The sequence below is a fragment of the Anabrus simplex genome, chromosome 1, assembly GCF_040414725.1.
Source record: "Anabrus simplex isolate iqAnaSimp1 chromosome 1, ASM4041472v1, whole genome shotgun sequence".
NCBI classification, from domain to species: Eukaryota; Metazoa; Arthropoda; class Insecta; order Orthoptera; family Tettigoniidae; genus Anabrus; species Anabrus simplex.
The window spans coordinates 587,446,237-587,468,015 of NC_090265.1; the positions used below are offsets into that span (position 1 = coordinate 587,446,237).

At 40.0% G+C, this 21,779-nt stretch overlaps 1 protein-coding gene across 1 annotated transcript in view; it reads left to right on the forward strand.

Moving 5' to 3' along the window:
• The window catches only part of LOC136857162 (uncharacterized), a 103,824-nt gene extending 87,563 nt beyond the window's left edge, over window positions 1-16,261 (forward strand). Inside the window, exon 5 of the mRNA XM_067135593.2 lies at window positions 13,091-16,261. Within this exon, the coding sequence (XP_066991694.2) occupies window positions 13,091-13,786 (696 nt within the window). The 3' untranslated portion in view covers window positions 13,787-16,261. The remainder of the gene's footprint in view (window positions 1-13,090) is intronic.
• Window positions 16,262-21,779: the final 5,518 nt, after the last annotated feature.

The window sequence follows — 21,779 nt, forward strand, 5'->3', positions numbered from 1 at the left end:
TGAAATTCTCAATCTCTTACGAACGCGCTCCCTTCCTCTGAAACTGTGAAGTTGTTTGGAATCCAAAGTTTAAATTATTGAATTCTAAATATATGAGTTAAAAGAAGATGATAAACATGAATCTTTGCGTCCATGTATTTAGGAGAGACAAGTTCGATTATGGTTAAAAATTACTTCTCTCATTATGGGAGTAATTTCTCAAAATTACAAGGAACCCTAGAAGTGTCACGACTGTGGTCTGAATAGTTTATTAACTGCCCTAAATTCTCCAAACGAACAGTACGTCACAAATTGTCACGATACGCCGTTATATTTGGGAATACACCAACTGATTAAATAATTACCATTTATTCCTCCTTGAAGATCAGAAAAACTGCTTGGTTGTGTTTTACGTATGTCAGTGTTTAGTCTCTTTTTCAGTTAATAAAATGTCTTAATTTTGTCTATTTTCCATTCTTTTCCATGTTGAGAAAACATAGACATACAAAAATAGGTAAAGGTTTATACCATATTTACATCTTGTGCAATGCTATCATCATCTTCTTCGTCAACCACATACCCATACTGCTGGAGTCACGGATGCGAAAGGGTCGTCCTTTTGTTTAAAGGCCAGATACATTTTCTGATGCCAATCCTATGTGGAGAATAGTATTCACCATTGCATGTATTTATGGAGGCTGTTAGTGTGATATATTGTGTGTATATCAAGAGCTGCGTGTTAAGAGGAATTACTGAGACGCGACTAAAGTCGCCGACCTACCCGCGAATCGAATCTTTCAACCGGAGTTCACAACTCTGATCATTCAGCCAGATAGTCAGCCGATCTTCTTCAAAGAAATATGGTTCTAAAAGGTATGTATTTATGTATGTATGTCCAAACCTTGTCCCTTATCTCTACGGCGCCGGGTATGAAGTGAGATGAACCTTCGTAGCGAGTTTTTACGACGAGATGCCCTTCCTGACGTCAACCTAATCAGAGGAGTTAATGAGATGACTACGCGGTCATGGTTCTAACAGGTGAAATATGATATTTAGATAGAAAATGGGTCCCGAATTCGATAAATTCGCACCGAGGAATTTGGCCTGTTAGGCCCCTTTAAACAACAAGCACCAAGCGCTGATATAGCTGAGACGGGCAACGCGTACCCAGCGGCATCCAAACAGTTCGGCAAACGTTTGATCTCGCTGGCCACACACTGGCCTAGCAGGGGGTAATTTATGACGGTAGTGGGCTTTAAACGGAACTTCGCATTCCCCTTCAGAAATCCTCACAGCTCTGTTGCCAATGCACCTCTTGTTAAATACAAGTCAGTCTCTTTTTTCAGCTCAGACAATTCGCACTTGCTTTGTTCTCTGTTTGAAAGTTTTGGATCAGAAGATACCGCGTGGGTATGCATTGAGCGTCAGGACTATATTCTGAGCTCAAGTTGGCTGGGTTGAATTAGGCTCAATCCGGTGGAATTTCAAAGTGTTCAAATACGCCAGCCTCATGTCGGTAGATTTGCCGCCAGGTAAAAGAACTCCTGCACGACACATGATTATTATTATTATTATTATTATTATTATTATTATTATTATTATTATTATTATTATTATCAGAAACGTGCAAAAGTGAATACATCCTACCTCATAGGCATGGTTCCAGAAAGGCCATCCGGTCGTAAAACTGAACAAAGTCTACATGTACAGCCGTACCAGAGCGATTGGAAAAAGGCCACAAAGAAGAGTGTTGTTTGACTCATCAGTCCATAGACTGGTTTGATGCAACCCTCCATGTCACCCTATCCTATACTACCTTATCATTTATACGTAACTACTACATTCATCCTATATCTATTCTAATCTGTGTGTCATATTCATGCCTTGGTCTACCTCTTTCTTATCGCCTGAGCTTCCTTCAAAGGCTAACTGAACAAGTTCTGGGTGTCTTAGTGTCTTATCATTCTTGTTGATTAAATTTCGCCAAATAATTTTTCTCTCATCAAATCTATCCAGTATCTCTCTATTCGTGATTCGATCTACCATCTCACCTTCAGCATTCTTCCGTAACACCTCATTTGAAAAGCTTATATTTTCTTCCTTTCTGAGCTGATTATTGTCTATGTCTCACTTTCACACAATGCCACGCTCCAGACGAAAGTCTTCAAAAACATATTTCTAATTCCTATACTTTATCAATGTTCGAACTGAGCAAATTCCTTCCTTGCTTATGTTATTCTGTTTTCTTTTATGGCTTCCTGAATTCTGCCATCGTTATTATACTACCCAAGTAACAATAATCATCTACTTCCTTTAAGACTTCATTCTCTAATCTAATATTTCCTGCATCACCTGACTTCGTTCGACTGCACTTCATTATTTGTGTTCTGGATTTATTTTCATCTTGTAGTCCTTCTCCTAGACTGTGTTCATACCATCCAGTATTTTCTCGCGATGTTCTGCAGACACAGATAAAATAACAGTATCATTGGAAAATCTCCGAGGTTTGATTTCCTTATCTTGAATTGTGATTCCCTATCCAAAATCTTCAACCCTTCTTTCTCGGTATCTGATCCCGGTCACATCTAGAATAGTAGGTGAGGGAGTAGGAAGAGTATGTAAGTGAGAAGAGCAGACTGGAAGATACATGATGGGGAATGCGAGATATAAGAGGTGAAAGGGTGGGGTGGGACTGACCCACCCCAACGTAATAAAGATTAAGCATGTCCGCACGCGGGGAAAGAGGAGAAGCAAGGATGGGTATGGGCAATGTGAAAGAAAGGTGACTCGTATACAACAGGCTGGACAGAAGATAAGAATGTGGCGGGTCACATGATGGACTGGCTTCCGCCTCATGTGATCTGCCACGCAAAGAATGGGAGGAAAACACATTGTCAGCTAGTTGCCTGTGGGGTTCGATATCTGACCACACGAGGCGGGGCTAGTAGTGGTGTCTACGGGTTGGACGGGCAGTTTTCCTTACCAGGGGAGATACCACTACCAGCCAGTTATTTTAATTTAGTTTCAGGTAGTAGAATAAGCTAGTTAGGATGTTAGTGTAGATTGTAGTTAATGGTACACGTGGTACTGGATATCCGCGCATGTGTGGGATGCTACAGAGTAGATTAAATAGATTGTAAATTTAGACATAGGGGGCAGCAGTGGCTTGTTACGTAACCGATGGTGTGCACTATGGTGGAAATAAAGTTATGTATGTATGTACGTATGACCCCGGTCACCATCAGAATCTCAAATAGCTCGGTCCAATCAATATTACTGAATGTCTTCTAAATCTACGAATGCCATGTACATGGGCTTGTCTTTCATAGTTCGATCCTCTTCTGAAGCCAAACTGATCGTCTCTCAACTCAGCTGTATATCCGAGGTGGTAAAGGTGTACTCGGTTCATCGGAAAGGATGTGGGTTCGATTCTCCGCCAGGAAGTCGAAACATTTGAGACATGAGATTTCAGTTTCTGGAGCGGCACATAGCCCTGGTTTCTGGATAATTTAGGCTCTGTGATGCTATTTACATTTAGTAACCATTTTTGAAGCATAACGTCCTGTGGGTATGGGCGATAGAGTACATCCACGGTGTACCATGTCTGTCGTAAAAGGTGACTAAAAGGGGGACCTCAGTGGCTCTCAACTCAGAAGCGTGTGTTGGTGACTACGAGACCGCTATCCCAGTCTATCGTTGCTTTTACTTGTGCCAGGCTCCTCGCTGTCATCTTTCCTATCGTCCGGCTCCATGGCTAAATGGTTAGAGTGTTTGCCTTTGGTCCAAGGGATCCTGGGTTCGATTCCCGGTCGGGTCGGCGATTTTCACCTTAATCAGTTAAGTTCGATAGCTCGGGAGCATTAGACGCGCAGGTCGCAATATGAGTCAACTCGAAAGACTTGCACTAGACCACTCTGGATGCCGCAACCACATTATCTAACCTCCCTTGGTCAACTCCTGTTCCCTTCCGACTCCAATGGCTTTAGGTATGCAAGAGTTAGGGTATCCTGCATTTTCATGCACTTCAAGGCCCTTCCGGGATTTTTTCGATAACTTCCTTCTTCGAAGCATCGGAACTATGATTAGTGTTAAGAGAGGATGATTACCCAATCACTCTTCCTCTTCAAAAATTAATCACCATCATCATCATCATAGTCACCATCTTCAGAAATGTTATCTTCAGTAATCGTTCAAGGAAGAAAATATAAAAATGCAGATGTACAAATTATGGGTAACATAATAAATGTCGATCATTCGCTCTAAATCAGAAGTAGTCATTGTTCTCTAACGTTTTTACAATATTAAAACAGTTTCTAGTTTCTTTGTTTTCATAGTAACACATTTGTCAGAGAGAAACCTCTTCATTCACCGCTTCATAATATAGTCAACCATGAGATTATTTACGTAGGCTAATTATATTCATTTTCACTTCTTTTATACCAGGCGAGTTGGCCGTGCGGTTAGGGTCGCGTAGCTGTGAGCTTGAATCCGGGAGATGGTACGTTCGAATCCCACTGTCGGCAGCCCTGAAGATGGTTTTCCATGGTTTCCCATTTTCGCACCAGGCAAATGCTGGGGGGCTATACCTTTATTAAGGCCACGGCCGCTTCCCTCCCTCTTCTAGACCTTTCCTAGAGCATCGTCGCCATAAGATCTGTGTCTGAGCGACGTAAAGCAAATAGAAAAAATTAAAAAAATCACTGCTTTTATAAACGGTATTCGAATTATCATATTGGCTATCTGAAGTGCTGTCAAACCCTTTGATGTGCTGCCATCCTAAGTAACTGACTCAATGGAAATATAAAAGAACACACCGCTGTCCATGGACGAGAAAAAACGGGTAGGTTTTAAAACATAAATACATGCAATGGACGGGAATTAATTGAAACTTTGTTTTCAAAAATCTGTTGCTTTCTTACGCGCGTGCGTTACCCCATAATTACATGTACGACATAGTTCTTAATAAACGTTGTGCTTGTTACGTCTACTAATAGCTAGTTTGTTAATAGTTCAACGTCACACAAACATATTTTAGATTTTCATCGACGCAGGGATGGGAAAGGTTCAGGATCGACAAAGAAGCGTCCGTGGCCTTAATTTATGCACAGCCACAAAATGTTCCTGGTGTGTAAATGGTTAACCAGAGAAAACAAACTTCAGAGCTGCCGACAGGGTGTTTCGAACACACTACCTCGCGAATGTATGCTCTCGTACACACTACATAAGAGATTAGCCAACTCATGCGGTATTTCTACTTGAAACCACAAGATTATAACAATTCCTGTGTGTTATTAGAAATTCAATCTTTAAATTTAATTAATGTGTTAATGTGGCCAAAAAACTAAAAATGGATAAATATGCAGTAATATGCGGTATATGAGTATTTTATATAAGTAACGGCGTCCGAAGCTGGAGGAAATGAAGAAAGGAAGGAACATAAGGAGATGAGATAAAAATAAGTTGAAGAAAAGGAGAGTTGCCAAAAAATAAATGAAAAGGCTGAAAGAAACACAATAGATGAAGAGTGGACAATCGTGAAGAATGAGATTCGTAATGCTAAGGAAGAAAGGCAAGATCAAGTAAGAATCGGTGGATAACTCAGTAGATACCAGACCTGATTGAAGAACGGCGAAAGTACCGGAATGTAAAAAATGAGGACAGAAAACAATAGAGGCGATTGAAGAATAAAGTAAATAGAAAATGCAGGATAGCTAACAAAATCCAGACTTCGAGAGAGCTTTGAGAGACCTATCAGGAACAAGGCGCCTGGAATTGATGACATGCCTCAGAATTACTGACTGCCTTAGGAGAAACCGGCACTGCGAGCTTATTTCATTTATTGTGTAAGATGTATGATGCAGGAGAAGTGCCGATTTTGGACAGTGAGAGATTTGGCCGTGCGGTTAGGAGCGTGCAGCTGTGAGCTTGCATTCGGGAGATTGTGGGTTCGAACCCCACTGTTGGGATCCCTGAAGATGGTTTTCCGTGGTTTCCATTTTCATTCCAGGCAAATACCGGGGCTGTATCTTAATTAAGGCCACGGTCACCTCCTTCCTACTCCTAGACCTTTCCTATCACATCGTCGCCACAAGACCTGTCGGTACGACGTAAAGCAAATAGTAAAAACAAATGTTGTAGACAGATATACCTAATCCCAAGAAAGTAGGCGCTGACAAGTGTGAAATCTACCGCACCATTAGTTTAGTATCTCACGTTTGCGTATTATTTACAGAAGATTGGAAAGGAAAGTTGAAGCTGAGTTGAGACAATATCAGTTTGACTTTAGAAGAACACGTGAAGTAATCCTGAAGTTACGTCAGATCTTAAAGGATCGAGTTAAGAAGTACAAGCGAACGTACATAGTATTCGTAGATCTAGAAAAGACATTCGATAATGTCGATTGGACCAAACTATTAGAGACTCTGGTGGTGATCGGGATCAGATACCGAGTAAGAAGGGTTACAATCTGTAATAAATTTAGTTTGCGGTGATAAGAAATGAGAGCTATAAATAAACAATCAGCAATCCACATAGGATTGAGGCAAGGCTGCATTTTGTCCTCTCTCCTTTCCACTGTTTATATAGAACAGAACTTGTATAGGGAATCACAATTCAAGGAAAGGAAATCAAAAGTTTGAGATTTTCCAACGATATTGTTATGTTATCTGAGTCTGTGGAAGAAATTTCTGGATGGTATGGTCACAGTCTTAGAGGAGTACAAGATGAAAAATAAATCGAAGACAAAAGAAATGGAGAGCAGTCGAACGAAGGCAGGTGATGCAGAACATACTAGATTAGGAAAAGAAAAAAAGAGATGCATATTGTTGCTTGGGTTGTGGAATAACTAACGATGGTTAGGGCATAAAAGTCAGGCTAGCATAAGCAAGGGAGGCTTTTCATTAGCAAATATATTTGCTCACTTTGAACATTGATATAGGAATTAGATGTTTTTGAAGACATTCGTCTGGAGCGTGGCATTGTATGGAAGTGAAACATGGACAGTAACGAGCTCAGAAAGAAACAGTAGCTTTAGAAATGTAGTGTTACATAAGAATGCTGAAGGTGTGATGTGTAGATCTAATCATGAATGAAGAGATACTGAATCGAATTGGTGTGAGGAGAACGATTTGCCAAATTTCACCAAAAGAAGACATACAATGATGGGACACACCCATAACTTGTTCACTTAGTCCTTGACGTACGTGGAGGCGGTAAGAATGGTAGGGGTAGACCAGGGCACGTATATGATAAGCAGGTTAGAGTAGATGTAGGATGTATCAATTACGAAAAGTGTAGCACAGTATAGGGTGGCATGGAAAGTTGCTTCAAACCAGTCTATGGATAAGGCACAAATGTGACAGACTCATATTCATTAATATAATTTACCGACAATGTTAATATTTTGATGGATACAAACACTTTCCATCAGATTCTGGAAATCTGTAGTTCTGGAGAGAGGGAATCTGTTCATGCGAGATTCCATTCACTCGTTTGCATTCTTTTCACGTGTGACAAGAAAAGTATTTCAATTTCTTTGCCTCTTCCCCAATGTTTTGGGGTCGGTACTTTGGATGGAATTCGCCCAGTCTTTACGGCCGGATACTCTTCTTGAGGCCAAAGTCTATGTGGAGGTATGTGATCACTATTGCGTGTTTCTATCATGTCTGGTAGTGTGATATGTTGTGTTTAAATGAAGAGATGTATATTGAGACAAACAAAAACACCCTGTCTTCGAGCAAGAAGAATTAACGATACAAACTCGCCAGGCTGGGAATCGCACTCGGAGCCCTCTGAACCGAAGACCAATACAGTGACCATTCAGCCAAGGAGCCAGGTATGCTATTTATACTATCTGATATTAATTCAAAACCTATTTTTTAATGGTTCATGGGTTACAAAGCAATTGTACCGAGCTTGATAGATGCAACCGCTTAAGTGCGGCCAGTATCGCGTATTCGGGAGACAGTGGGTTCGTACCCTATTGTCGGTAACCTTGAAGATGGTGTTCCATGGTTTCCCATTTTCACGCCAGACAAATGTTGGTACTGTACCTTAATTAAGGCCACGGATGCTTCCTTCTCCTAACGCTTTCCCGTCCCATCGTCGCCATAAGACCTGTGTCTGTGCGACGCTAGCCGCAATGAGTGGCTCAGACAGTTGAGGCGCTGGCCTTCTGACCCCAACTTGGCAGGTTTCATCCTGGATCAGTCCAGTGTTATTTGAGGTTCTCAGATACGTCAGCCTCGTGTCGGTAGATCTACTTGTGCGTAAAAGAGCTCTTGTGGGACTCAATTCCAGCACCTCGGCTTCTCCGAAAACTGTACTAGTAGTTAGTGGGGCGTAAAGCCAATAATAATATTATTAAAACAATTGTAATAATATCGTCTATGTTGAATCTTAGTTTTGTACAAGAACAGCAACAGCTATAAGGAAGTGTGGCGCGCAATTTCTTGTCCCATCCGATGTTTGTACACTCCTTGTCACAAAATGTGGTCAGATGAATATTTTCAAGAATCCAAGTGCAAGTACGCTTCTAAGGAAGGAGGGCTCCATGAAATATCTCGAGAGTCTGGAGCTCAAGATGTATTTATTTTTACTCTTTAGCCAATATCTGCAAAATTAAATGTAATGATAACAAATGTGCATAAATATAAAAACAGATCAAACACATCGGTGTTCATATCAAAACATTAATCACGTAACTGTTTTATTTTTGACCAGCAGCCTCCCAATATGTCGACTATCGGGTTCATCAGAATAACACAGTTACGTGCTGTGATTGTGCGGTCTATGATCGAATATATTACTGAAGATGTTTCAGTGTACTTTTCTGATACATAAAATCAAGCACACGCAAGTGCGATAAAATAACATTAAAACGACAAAATTGTAGCGATAGACAGCTGTTGATTGGTTGGGGTTCCTGACATTCTTAGCGCCTATATCGGATTACAGTAAGCTAAATATTCAGAGAGATTTCTCCGATAGTTAATACACGGGGCTTTATTAATACATTAGCAATAAAAGGACGTACTGTGATGGCTTGAGAAAGAGTTTAAATAACAATCCTTGCAAATCACATCACCTTCCTCACATAATAGAGGTTTTGCAAAAAGATGGACCAAATTTAATAAATTTGTGTTTTACAAAATATACATTGGACGTGAACAATCTTCATACCAATGAACAATGGAAGGTTCAAAGTTTTGTTGACCACCACCGCTTGGGCGGTGATAGTTGCGTACACGACTGCTAGGGTGATAGTTACGTACACTACCGCTAGGCTGATAGTTGCGTACACTACCGCTAGGCTGATAGTTGCGTACACGACTGCTAGGCTGATAGTTGCGTACACTACCGCTAGGCTGATAGTTGCGTACACTACCGCTAGGGTGATAGTTGCGTCAAACGGCCGCTGAGTAATCGCGCTGTCTCGCTTCACCATCAGTTGTGAATAAGATGGCTACTATGCAGCATAAGGTTTTCTGCGTTCTCGAGTTTGCAAAATGTGAGTCGGTAGTTACAGTACAGCGGGCTTTTAATCTCCGATTCGGCATTGAACCACCAACTAGGAAAAGCATGAATCGATGGGTTGTGCCAAATCACGATACTGGATGTCTCTGCAAAAGAAAAAGCCCGGGCCGACAGGGTGTGTCAGAGAATGATGTCAGACGAATAGAAGAAGGTTATGTTCGTAGTCCACGTAAGTCAATTGTCAGAGCTGGCAGATAACTATGAATATCCCCAACAACTGTATGGCGTGTTTTAAGACGGCGTTTGGTGTACAATCCATACCGCTTACAACTTGTGCATACTCTTCATCCGAATGAGAAAACCAAGCGTATTGAATTTTGTGGTGATATGCTAGAAATGATGGTAGACTACGTGTTTCTTTCGCGGATAATTTCTAGCGATGAAGCTACGTTCCGTCTTAGTGGACACGTGAATAAGCACAATACCCGCATATGGAGTCTGGAAAATGCTCATGTATCAATCGAACACGAGAGATACTCGCCGAAGCTAAACGTGGTCTGTGCCTTATCACGAACAAAAGTGTATGGACTATTCTTTTTTGCGGAACGCACTGTAAGAGGAATAACGTACCTGGATATGTTGGATGAACAGCTTTTTCCTCATCTTACCGAAGATCCACAAGGCTTAATTTTCCAACAGGATGGAGCTCGCCGCATTGTCACCTTGATGTCCAGGGACTGTTAAATAAATCCCTTCCTCGGCGATGGATAGGTCGCATAGGAAAGGAAGAAGTTTACACTTCTGGCCACCGAGATCACCCGATCTCACGCCATGTGACTTTTTTTTTCCAATAGGGCTATAGGACACGGTTTACGTCCCACTTCTACTAACTACTCGGGCCGACCTACGGAACCGTATCACTGCTGGGCTGCACTCAATAACACGAGACGTGCTTTCTCGCGTGTGGGACGAGTTTGGCTACCGCTTAGATGTTTGGTGTGCAGCACAGGGGGACACATTAAACATTTATAACCTGTAGTCAACAAAACTTTGAAACTTGCACTGTTCATTGGTATCTAGATTGTTCATATCCAATGTATATTTCGTGAAATACAAATGAATTAAATTGGGTCCAATATTTTAGTAACCCTGAAGAACTACGTTGATTCTTCCGTACAAAATTCCGCTTAGATTTTGTGACGGGAAGTGTACACCAGCGCTTATCCCACCTCATAAAGAGTATTTTTTCACTTTAATACAGTAAATGTTTCCTTCAGTGCCATATACCCGCAAAGTTTCGGACAGTGCTTATTCTTAACACCATTAAATTAGACTGACAAAGGAACATTTCCACGTCTTTAATTGTGAAATTGATTTCACTCTGGCCACTAAAAGTGTGTACAATTTCCTTACCAGAGAAAGAATCTTAATCCACCCGATTTTACCCTCTTCAGATCCAACGCTGTGTGCAGAAACAGGTTAAATTTTATTTCCTGGCTAACAATGCAATTCGAATTTCCAAACAGATTCACTTACCATGCACTCTGCACGCTTGTCTTCATGATCTCATCATCAATATTCTCCTTGGTGGCATACGAGCAGGGCTGAGAAGAGGGCAATGCTTATGTATCCTGCAGTTCCTGGTGCACCGAATGCATCAGATACATACTCCACAGTATTTGGGGTTGCCGCATTACGCAGGTGCGCACTCGTATTACAAATTCCTAGACCAAACAAAACAGACTTTTTAACAGTTAATAGTTTTTGCAACAGCCCCAAAAGGCCATGGCCTACCAAGCGGCCGCTGCTCAGCCCGAAGATCTGCAGATTACGAGGAGTCGTGTGGTCGGCACGACGAATCCTATCGGTCGCTATTCTTTGCTTTCTAGAACAGCACCGTCTCGAACCTGGTCTATGGATCTGGGCTTGTACAACTGACCACCGTCGATTAACATCGGCACACTGCGAAACGTGTGCAGCAATCTATCGATATATCAATTTCGCCTCGCGAAGTCCCACGATGCGACCACTCTCAAACAGCTGTACGAGGCACGACTGAAGCTTGACTATTACACACGCAAACATTCTACTCTCCAAGTGCACACGATAGTGTTTGGTGTGTGGCTGAACACGGCATAACGAAGTAAATGATACTGCGCCATCTGTAGGCCGATGAAATGTTCTTCAACTTCGATCCTCCAGCGTGCCACTATTGTATCCATGTTGACTCTTTAGCGTGTTGCAATTTCTTTCCGGCTTCAACTTCGATCCTCCAGCGTGCCGCTATTGTATCCATGTTGACTCTTTAGCGTGTTGCAATTTCTTTCCGGCTTCAACTTCGATCCTCCAGCGTGCCGCTATTGTATCCATGCTGACTCTTTAGCGTGTTGCAATTTCTTTCCGGCTTCAACTTCGATCCTCCAGCGTGCCGCTATTGTATCCATGTTGACTCTTTAGCGTGTTGCAATTTCTTTCCGGCTTCAACTTCGATCCTCCAGCGTGCCACTATTGTATCCATGTTGACTCTTTAGCGTGTTGCAATTTCTTTCCGGCTTCAACTTCGATCCTCCAGCGTGCCGCTATTGTATCCATGTTGACTCTTTAGCGTGTTGCAATTTCTTTCCGGCTTCAACTTCGATCCTCCAGCGTGCCGCTATTGTATCCATGTTGACTCTTTAGCGTATTGCAATTTCTTTCCGGCGTGTATCAATGTAATGTTTATATGTACAGCGTGTGTGTGCGTGCAATATTTGTATGTATGTACTGTATGTATATACAGAGTGTCCCAGGAGAAATGGTAAATATTTAGGAATATGACAGGAACGATAATGTGACGCAAAAACTTCATATGGACATATGCCGTATTACGAATGGTTTCCGAGATAGAACATATTTAATATACATTTGTTCTTGGGATAGCGGCGCGCACGTATGTGTCTTACCCACCCAACCTCTTTGATGTTTTATTCTAGCCCAACGTACCTCGTTTCTTTCAACCTCTTTCCTCGAGATCTCTTTCTACCATTAAACTAGCCCGTTGAACGCCCAGTTGTCCATAGTGTGAAGTAGTGCGAATAATTGAGAATGTATCAGAGAGAAACATCGGTTAACTGTGTTTTTACACGCGCTGGCTAAAATGCCGCACTTCTAAACTTGTATGTTTACGGTTTCTGTGATGGTAATGCTGCTGCTGCTGTCGGGGAATAGCGTCGACACTTTCCGACATGTCGAATTCCTTATCGTAGAGTGTTTTGCAGAGTTTTCAGCACATTGCGTGAAACAGGTATTCGTCCAAGTTCAACAACCTTTGCAGGAACAGCAACACATTGTTGAAATGGTGTAGCGTAGTCCTACTACCAGCACACGGTGACTTTCTGCACGTATCAATGTCACACGAACACGTGTATGGCGAACATTACATGCGGAAAACTTGTAGCCATTTCAAAACGTCAAAGAGGTTGGGTGGGTAAAACACATACGTGCGCGCCACTAGCCAAAAATCAAATGCATATTAAAATCTTTGAATATTCACCATTCTTCCTGGGACAACCTGTATACACACTATATATATATATTTGTATTAAAAGGACCAATCAAAATCAGGATTGTTGATGTGTTATTTTCTTCATTCTTCCAGATCGAGAGCATCAAGAAAGCTGTTGTGATCGACGAGAAACGTTTGACACGCATTGACAATGCTTGTAAGAATGTTATAGATCGGCATGTATCAAGATCTGTCGCGAACGACGATGCCCTTAAGCTGTACAGCATCGTGGAGAATGCATACGAGGCGACAATAGCAAAGAACGATCAAAATATAGGGATGTTAGATATGGCGATTGCAATAAATGAAAAGTTGTATAGTTTGTTACAGCAGTTTAGGGAAATGCCACCACATATAGTGTCGGAGGTAAAGACTGCGGTATTCTCAGCCAGAGAAGAAGCAATGCATCGTGCGATGAGGGCCACTAAACAGCTGAAGTACAGAAAGCGGCTCCTCAACAGACTGCAGCGTGCTTTAGAACCTCCGCCACCTCGGCGGACTACGAAGCCGGTCATGTTTAGGGCCCCATTACCGAAGAAAAAGGACAAAGCCGTCGAAGGAATAGAAGTCACAAAAGAAGATTTGTTATTCCTGGAAAATTTCACCGACTTCATTCCGGGTGTGCATAATCCTAGAGAATGGCTTGAAAAGGAGCAGAGTTTGCGTAATCTTTTGGAACCAAAAGAGAAGCCGCCTGAAACGGACGAAGTTGATTTGCCAAGAATACCACTGGTTACTACAAAGGGAAAAAGACAGATGAGAAGTAAAAAGGGGAAAGGATTGAAATAGTAAATTTCGTTACGGCTGAAATATAGGGTGGTCAGAGTTGCTCGAGTAAACTTGGCGTGAAAGCTAGCACCGAATTTAGCATAATTAAGATAGGAACAAATACTCTATCGTCATATCTGTCACCTCGGTTACCGGTATTGCGTTCTGAACCCGAACTGTTTACATTCCTCATTTTGTAGGAAACGTGTACGTCATCTACAACAGGTATAACAGCAACGGTTATTCGATATGTTCTCTTATTTCAAGAATACCTCCATACGGTAATTAAAGATCCATTCAGTGTACAAGGGTACACTACCGATAATTCTTTTTCGTTATGTGTGGTTCACACCTAGCTGGCCCTTATCTACAAACTACTGTCAACAAAATTCTCTTTCATGTCCAGACATTTCTTCTTGGTACATTCCTATCACCCCATATATCAGTATCATAAATAGAGACAGGCAAAATATATTTTATACTCTAATCATGGGTGCTAGCGTTATGGGACAAATGCATTTACGATTTGCAGTGTGTAGAATTTGTACAGAAGGCATCAATTTCTACGATTTTGTAGACACATAACGACGCTAAACCCAGATCATGTTCGATATTTATAAAATACGAAGCATTTATTGCGACGGTCAGTTTAATAACAACATTTCTAAGGTCGGTGGTGTATAGAAAGCAGGTATAGGCCTGAGGTAAACTGGCAAGAGTGCCAATCTCTGCTACTGAACGCATTCGAATTGTAACTTTGTTTCAAGATGGGAGGTGGCAAGTGGATGTCACCAATCGTTCTGGAGTCAAAGTGATGTCTCCAAAATTTAGAAAAATTCAGGGAGACACAAACTGTTGCTGACTGACAAAGGATAGGATGCTCACGCAAAATAGCTCTCAAGGAGGATCGGCATTTGCTACTTTCGGCACGTTGTGGGCCCACTGCTCTGCTATATCGTCCCACCAAGATCTTCGAAGGGCTACTGGCGTGAATGTGTCATATCTATGAGTACGAAATCGGCTGCACATAGCAGGAGGCATGTGCCAAAATCTCCTCTTAAACCACATCATAGGGCAGCTCGTGTGAGGTGGACAACAACTCATAACCCATGGCATCAGGAACGGTGGAAGTGTACTCTCTCCTTATGAGGTTGCCATAAGCTTGCACCCATAAACCAGGAGCAACTGGAGTCTGGAGATGATCTAGTAACAGATGGAGTCCATCACGCACATAGTCTTTCCTTAAATAATTTGAAAGTATTTGGAAATGTATCGAACATCTCCGTTGTTAAACTATTCCAGTTCCTAACTCATCTTCTTATTAACAAATATTTGCCTCAAATTTTCCTCTTGAATTCCAATTTTACCTTCATTTCATGATCTTTTCCTACTGCCTTTCAAATATCCCATTTAAGTTTATTTGTCTACTATTGTCATCCCATGTGGACTTCCGGCTGACAGCTCGAAACACACTCTTAGTCGAGCAGTTTTCCTCCTTTCTCCCAAATCTTCCCCGCCGAAAATTTGCAACATTTTCGTAATTCAACTGTTTAGTTGGGAATCATTCAAACAAATCGAGCTGCTTTGGATTTTTTTGCAATTCTCGAATCAAGCAATCTTTGTGATGGTCCCATACACTGGAACCATACTCTAATTGTAATCTTACCAGAGACTTAGATGCCCTATCATTTACTACAACCCCTATTACCTTCATACCAATATGAAGAGATCTGCAAATTTAACAGTATTTACAATCCAGTTTATGTGATTACCCTAATGAGATCTCTTTATATTAATACCTATGTACTTAGTCGTATCCTACATCTAAAACATTTCAGAAACACAATCGGAAACCTAAATCCATCCCCGAAACGTATTTTCTGCTAATTCCGAAGGTTAAAACATATTTCGAGACAGAGGCGAGCATGTAAGTAAATTCTGATTTTTATATATGAAATGTTGCGTATTTAGCGGTTAAAAATTAGTCGGTAATCGATCAAATGAACAAGAATGGTTTTCGAACTGGCCTTCCTTTTTATTTACTATAGGAAAGAATGTGTTTACGGCAAGGCCCGATATGTATGTTTATGTACATAACATTTTGGGAAGCATTTTTCACTTATTTTAATATCGTATAATAGCAAGTTCCCCTATGCTAAATTAATACATTGTTACGTAGAATTATTTACGGCTTTTCAAGTGGCTGTGACTGAACCACAATGCTACTCTTACCGTTGCAAGTCGATTGAGTGGCTCTCGGCAGAACAAAACACATCAAGAATTAGAGATCTGTTTCGAAGAGAGACTATTTTGAAGTGAAGATGGGGAAGAACAAATCATAACATAAGCATATCTTGTGGTGCAACTTATATTATAACATGCGCATTGCGGGACCTGATAAAGTCAAATTTAGATGACTGTTTTACACCAAGTAGTTCAGTGTATTCTACTATGTTGTATGTATTCATATTTATATCTGTCATGCCTTTATTATCAATAAACGACTTTGTAAAATTTTGCTTACACTGCTTCTAATTTGAATAAATATCTTCTTCTTCTTCTTCTTTTTGTGAACTATGAACAGACGAGAGACTTATATTAACAGGGTATCATTTACCACATAGCAATGGTTTACTGTAAGATGTTGGGATGTAAAAGATCTCTGGTGACACATTCGGTGTTTACCCGACAAAATTCATTAAATCTCAGCCATAGACGCCCAGGAGAGTTTCGGTTTACTCGGTCTGCCATCTAGTGGGGCTAGAGCAAAACGGAACGTCGAAATTGACGAGCAGACATCCAGATGGCGTCAAACTAAAATGTCTGCACACGGTAGCTGAGGCCATACGATTATTATTATTATTATTATTATTATTATTATTATTATTATTATTATTATTATTATTATTATCATTATTATTATTATTATTACTGTATGAGAAGAAATATCGATAAAATTGGCTACGCGATTTGGATCAAGTAGGTGTGAGCTGAGGATAGTTTCCTGTGGTTTGCCATTTTCACACCAGGCTATAACTTAACTAAGTCCAGAATCGCTTCCTTCCCAACCATATCCCATGTTTATTTTTATGCAAAATATGATCATTATTTAATTCCTTTTATCTTCAGTTTGAAACCGCTTCTACAGGGTCTTTCACTCAAAGTGGGGCCGGCCGGCCGGCGCAGCGCAGCGGGTAGGTGGGCGAGCTGGTCAGGCGAGCACATGGCAACTCGCTGAGCTTGGGGGTAGGAGAGAGCCCATATGAATCGCACGTACATGACAAGCACACATAATAACGCACAATCGTCCGCCTCCGTAGCGTAACGGTTAGTGTTATTAGCTGCCGTCCTCGGGGGCCCGGGTTCGATTCCCGGTACTGCCAGAAATTTAAGAATGGCAGGAGGGCTGGTATGTGGTTGAAATGGTACACGCAGCTCACCTCCAATGGGGGTGTGCCTGAAAAGGGCTGCACCACCTCAGGATGAGGACACGAGTTTACTTTAACGCACAATCAAAGTAAAATAATTTCTCACTTTGTCACAGAAGATGTTGAAAATGTCCTCCACCTGAATCTACACATTTCTGGCTTCATGTAAGGAAATTTTCATTCATACGCATTATTTCAGCTACCGAGATAGCCTCAAATTCTCTCGTGATATTTTGTTTGATTTCATCTAGAGTGTGAAAATTGGAGTGTTGACGGCAGTAACTGCAGACAGGATAATAGGGCCAATAGGTTTTGAAACCACAATCACTGGCCAGAGATATAGGAATGACATTCTCGTACCATTTTTTAACAATTGACGGACAATGAATGCCAATCTGGATATTTCCAGCAAGACTCGCCAACCGCGCATACGGCCAACGAGTCATTAAGTTTTATTGAGGAAATTTTTGACAACAGGGTAATTAGTAAACCATTGTGGCGCGCAAGAACCCCAGATATTACGGTGTGCGATTTTTATTTATGGGGATAACACTCTAAAATGCTAGCTGAAAATCAGCGACTGTATATTTCTTCTCAATTCACTTTTTTTTTCATAACTTCGCAACTTAAATACACGTTGGAAATTCTTTCTTTTTATTCCAGTAAACCACACAATAAAATTAATAGATCATTTGTGGTGACCGGCGCCAGATAATGGAATTCCCTGCCAGCTCAGGTCAAAGAAACTACCTCTTTATCAAGTTTTAAGGCCACCTACCGAGACTACCTGCTGAGGACAGCTGACTGAATTGTAGAAGTATGAATGTGTGCATGCCGGAGGATTAGTCAGTTTTAAGAGTTTTTTATATTAATTTGTTTTAATATTAACTTATAGTTAGTAATGCATTTAAATTCATTTTAATTATATTAATTTATGTAGTTTTAACCATTTTAAGTATCAGCATTTTATTTAAGATTTTAATTAGTATGCAGATAAGTGTAAGAGAGGGCCTCGAGTCCTAACTTCGCCGCTGAAAAACGGCAAAAATAAATAAATAAAATAAATAAATAAATAAATAAATAAATAAATAAATAAATAAATAAATAAACAAATAAATAAATAAATAACTCTTGTAATCATTTTGAAAATGTTTCCGACTGAAACAATAATACTTTGCGAATATTTGTTTTTGGAAATGAACATCTGACAAATTTTGTGTCCAAAAGCATTATCCAGGTTTGTCTGTATGCTTCCTAGAATCTGTTATGAGATCAAACGCAAACCTTTAAATATCTCAAAACTGAAAATAAACTGGAAATAAACGTTTCATTTGAGAAAAGGAAGAGAGAAGAAAGTTTAATATCCAGTCTCGGCAAAATCACAGACACGTAAACAGAATGGAAGCCAAACTATTACCGAAGCACGTGTGGAAAGCACATTCAGGGGGACTTGGGAAAAGGAAGCCCAGAGGAAGGTCATGTGGAACTTGGAACGGTACTAAGCAAGAAGGCGAGCGGAAATGAAAAGGTTGGCCGTCCGATCTAACACAAGATGTTTGGAGAAGAAGACGCCAAATATTAACTGTAAGACAAAGAAATATGTTTGAGTAAAATTCAGAGTATTGTATGGGGCAGAAATATGGAGTATTGAGCAAGTAAGTAAATAACTAGATGTAATATTAACAAGTTCTGGAAAATAATAATGGGTCTACCAGAATGCAAGATAATAACGGAGTTAGAATTCTATGTAAAGAATAAATATACTACAAAAAGATACAGGTAAAGACTTATTAATTCTTGTCTAAGATTAAAGAGGGGAAACGGGAAGGAAATATTGAACTTAGCGTTCCAATATCAGATGAAACATCTACAGATGATTACTGGGAAAAGAATATTAGAAGGATGCTAGACAGAATAGGAATGGGATGCTGCTGGGATGAATAGATCCAGAATGAAGAAAATATGTTGAATAGGAAGGTAACTGCAAGAATAGATGATAATGAGAAAAAGAACGTAAGAATAAAAGAACATTAATATAATTTTGTGAAATTATCAGAAGATTTACAATAAAGATAAAAGACTTGCAGATAAAGAAGTAAGATGTGGTTAATGAGTATGTACAAGAACGAAGGACAAAGAGAAAAGTATGACAAGATTCATTGTTTAATGTGCGGTGAAACAGTGGAAGAGGCACATTATGCTACTTAGGTTCCAAAATGGGTAAAAAATTTATTTGCAATAATTGCAATGTAAATTTTAATCTTATACCAGTTGTGTGCCTTTGCTGGCGGGACCTAGTGTTTACAGTGCACTATGTCTTCCGGTATGGGCTAGAGCAATTGTGTTACTTTCATTGATCTGTCTCAGCTTTATCCTTGGCTTTGACAAAATGAAAGTGACTGAGGTATGAGTGATACTAGCAATGCCATTCCTTCTGCAGCCAGTCCCTGCTATGAATGGTGTGAAAATATTGCTCATAGGGTCGGTTGGTGCATGCATTTCAGTGGGCTTGGCAGACTGATATGTAATAGCAACTTCTGGCTCGGCGAGGAAAGCAACGGGAAACTACCTCGCTCCTCATTTCCCTAGTACGCCTCTTCAGTGATGCCTAGGCCATCTATGACAGCTGATGGCGGAGCTGTTGAGGATCCAACCAGACTTCGGGCTGAGGACTAAACATACATACCAGTTGTATAGTATTATCTGAAGTAATTCCACATACTGTATATGAGTTGACTATGTTTGTAAGTACAGGAGATATTATAAGTAGAATTTTGTAAACAATATAAATTTATTAAGGATGAGCTGTGTGTTTGATAGAAAAAAATTGTTAGCGTAAATTGTATAATAATTTATTCTAGAAAAAAAATTCTTCTTCTCTTGTTAATTTAAAATTTAGTGCTTGACAATAATGTATTTTAGTGTACCATTTGCCACCGAGGTAGACACCTCATTTGCAAATAAAAATATTTTGATTTGATTTGACCTGTTAAGAGTTTGCAGGGAGACAGAATCACTTAGAATCAAAGGTCACCCATCCCAGGGAATAACAAGATAAGTCAAAGAATTAAAGTTCTCAGGGTAAACGTTTTTTTGCTCTTAAACAATATGAAATCACGGATTCACCAAATTTTGTCAAACTATTCTGCGTTATATGAAACAGCTTTTTAAATAATGTTTTTGGTTTGATTTTGATTAATTCAAAATAGTAATGAAGTACCTGCTTTGGATCGCGAATGAAAGTGACTTGTCCTATGTTGACGAAACATTATTTTCTGATGTGCACCAGTCAAAACCAAAGTGGTGTAAGACACATTTGTGAATTGTTACTTAGTAAGATTTAACAGTTCTATATAACGAAGGCAGCTGCGTAAATTCACTACCAATAATTCATTTACAATACAATATTGTCCACGTCCACAATAATAACAGAAAATATACTACACTTAAGATAAACTGACTTATCTGGTTGAATCCATTTTTAATAACAATATTCAGAACATTAACAAGATAACTCATCTGGTTCTTACCGGTGACTGTTTTGTGTTCGTAAATAATATGGAAGTAAAATTAGCCTGTTTTTCAGTATTATGACGAAATGACTTATTTCGTTAGTGTCAAAGAATAGAGAGCATTGACCTTAGTAGGTTACTGCAAAAATTGATTGTAATCTAAGCTTAAAATAGAGAAAGAGAAACAGAACTCCACATAATTGTCAAAGTATTGAACAAAGAGTGAGTGGATCGCACCGGGAAAGACAGAAAATTATTTTTATTATAAAAATGTGGCGAAGAAAAACCAATAAACACAATGTAAACATGAATGTACTTAATAAAACGGAGGATATATTTTTGTCGTAGAATATAAACTCGTTTAAAATCTAGGAATTAAAAATCTAATAATGTGTAAAGTGGGTATAAAACTATTTTGGATATGATTATAATACCGATATTTAATGTAGTTATAAGCAAACTAATTGCGATAAAGATTATTTAATACGCATGTATCAAACTGTTACAATAAACGAATACTCACTCCTTAGTTTCTGGTGATCCGGAACTACTGGAAGATTTTTCTTTTTTGTTGAGAGCAGGTATATGAGAACCCCAGGGCGAAAACTATGCCCTCTTCCTCATCCATGCCCGAGAAATACCGTACCGGATGAGTCGGAAAATCTCCATTGTGCTGCACTGGTGGGGGATAAAACAATCTGTCATGGAGGCGGTATGTGTCCCCATGTCAGAAAATAAGCCCCCTTATCGCTAATAAAATAGTAAAGATGACTGAATATAAAATCCTCCTTAGTCTGTCTAACGACCGAGGTATCCTACTCTCAAAACGGGTCGTAAGGACCACGAAACCAAACACTCGTTTCAAAGTTCGACCTGTTTTAAGTGGTTAACTCCCCATTTCGGCCAATTCCAAATTCAAGAGATACTCTCACTAATTAATACCAAAATTGAATCCCCGAACAGGCCAGTTTCTTACGAAGGTTAGCTTTACCCCATTCCCTCTCTTTAGTTACTAAATTTATTAACACCATTTGAATTTCAAAATTATTAGCTACGGGAAAAGAGAGTATTCTA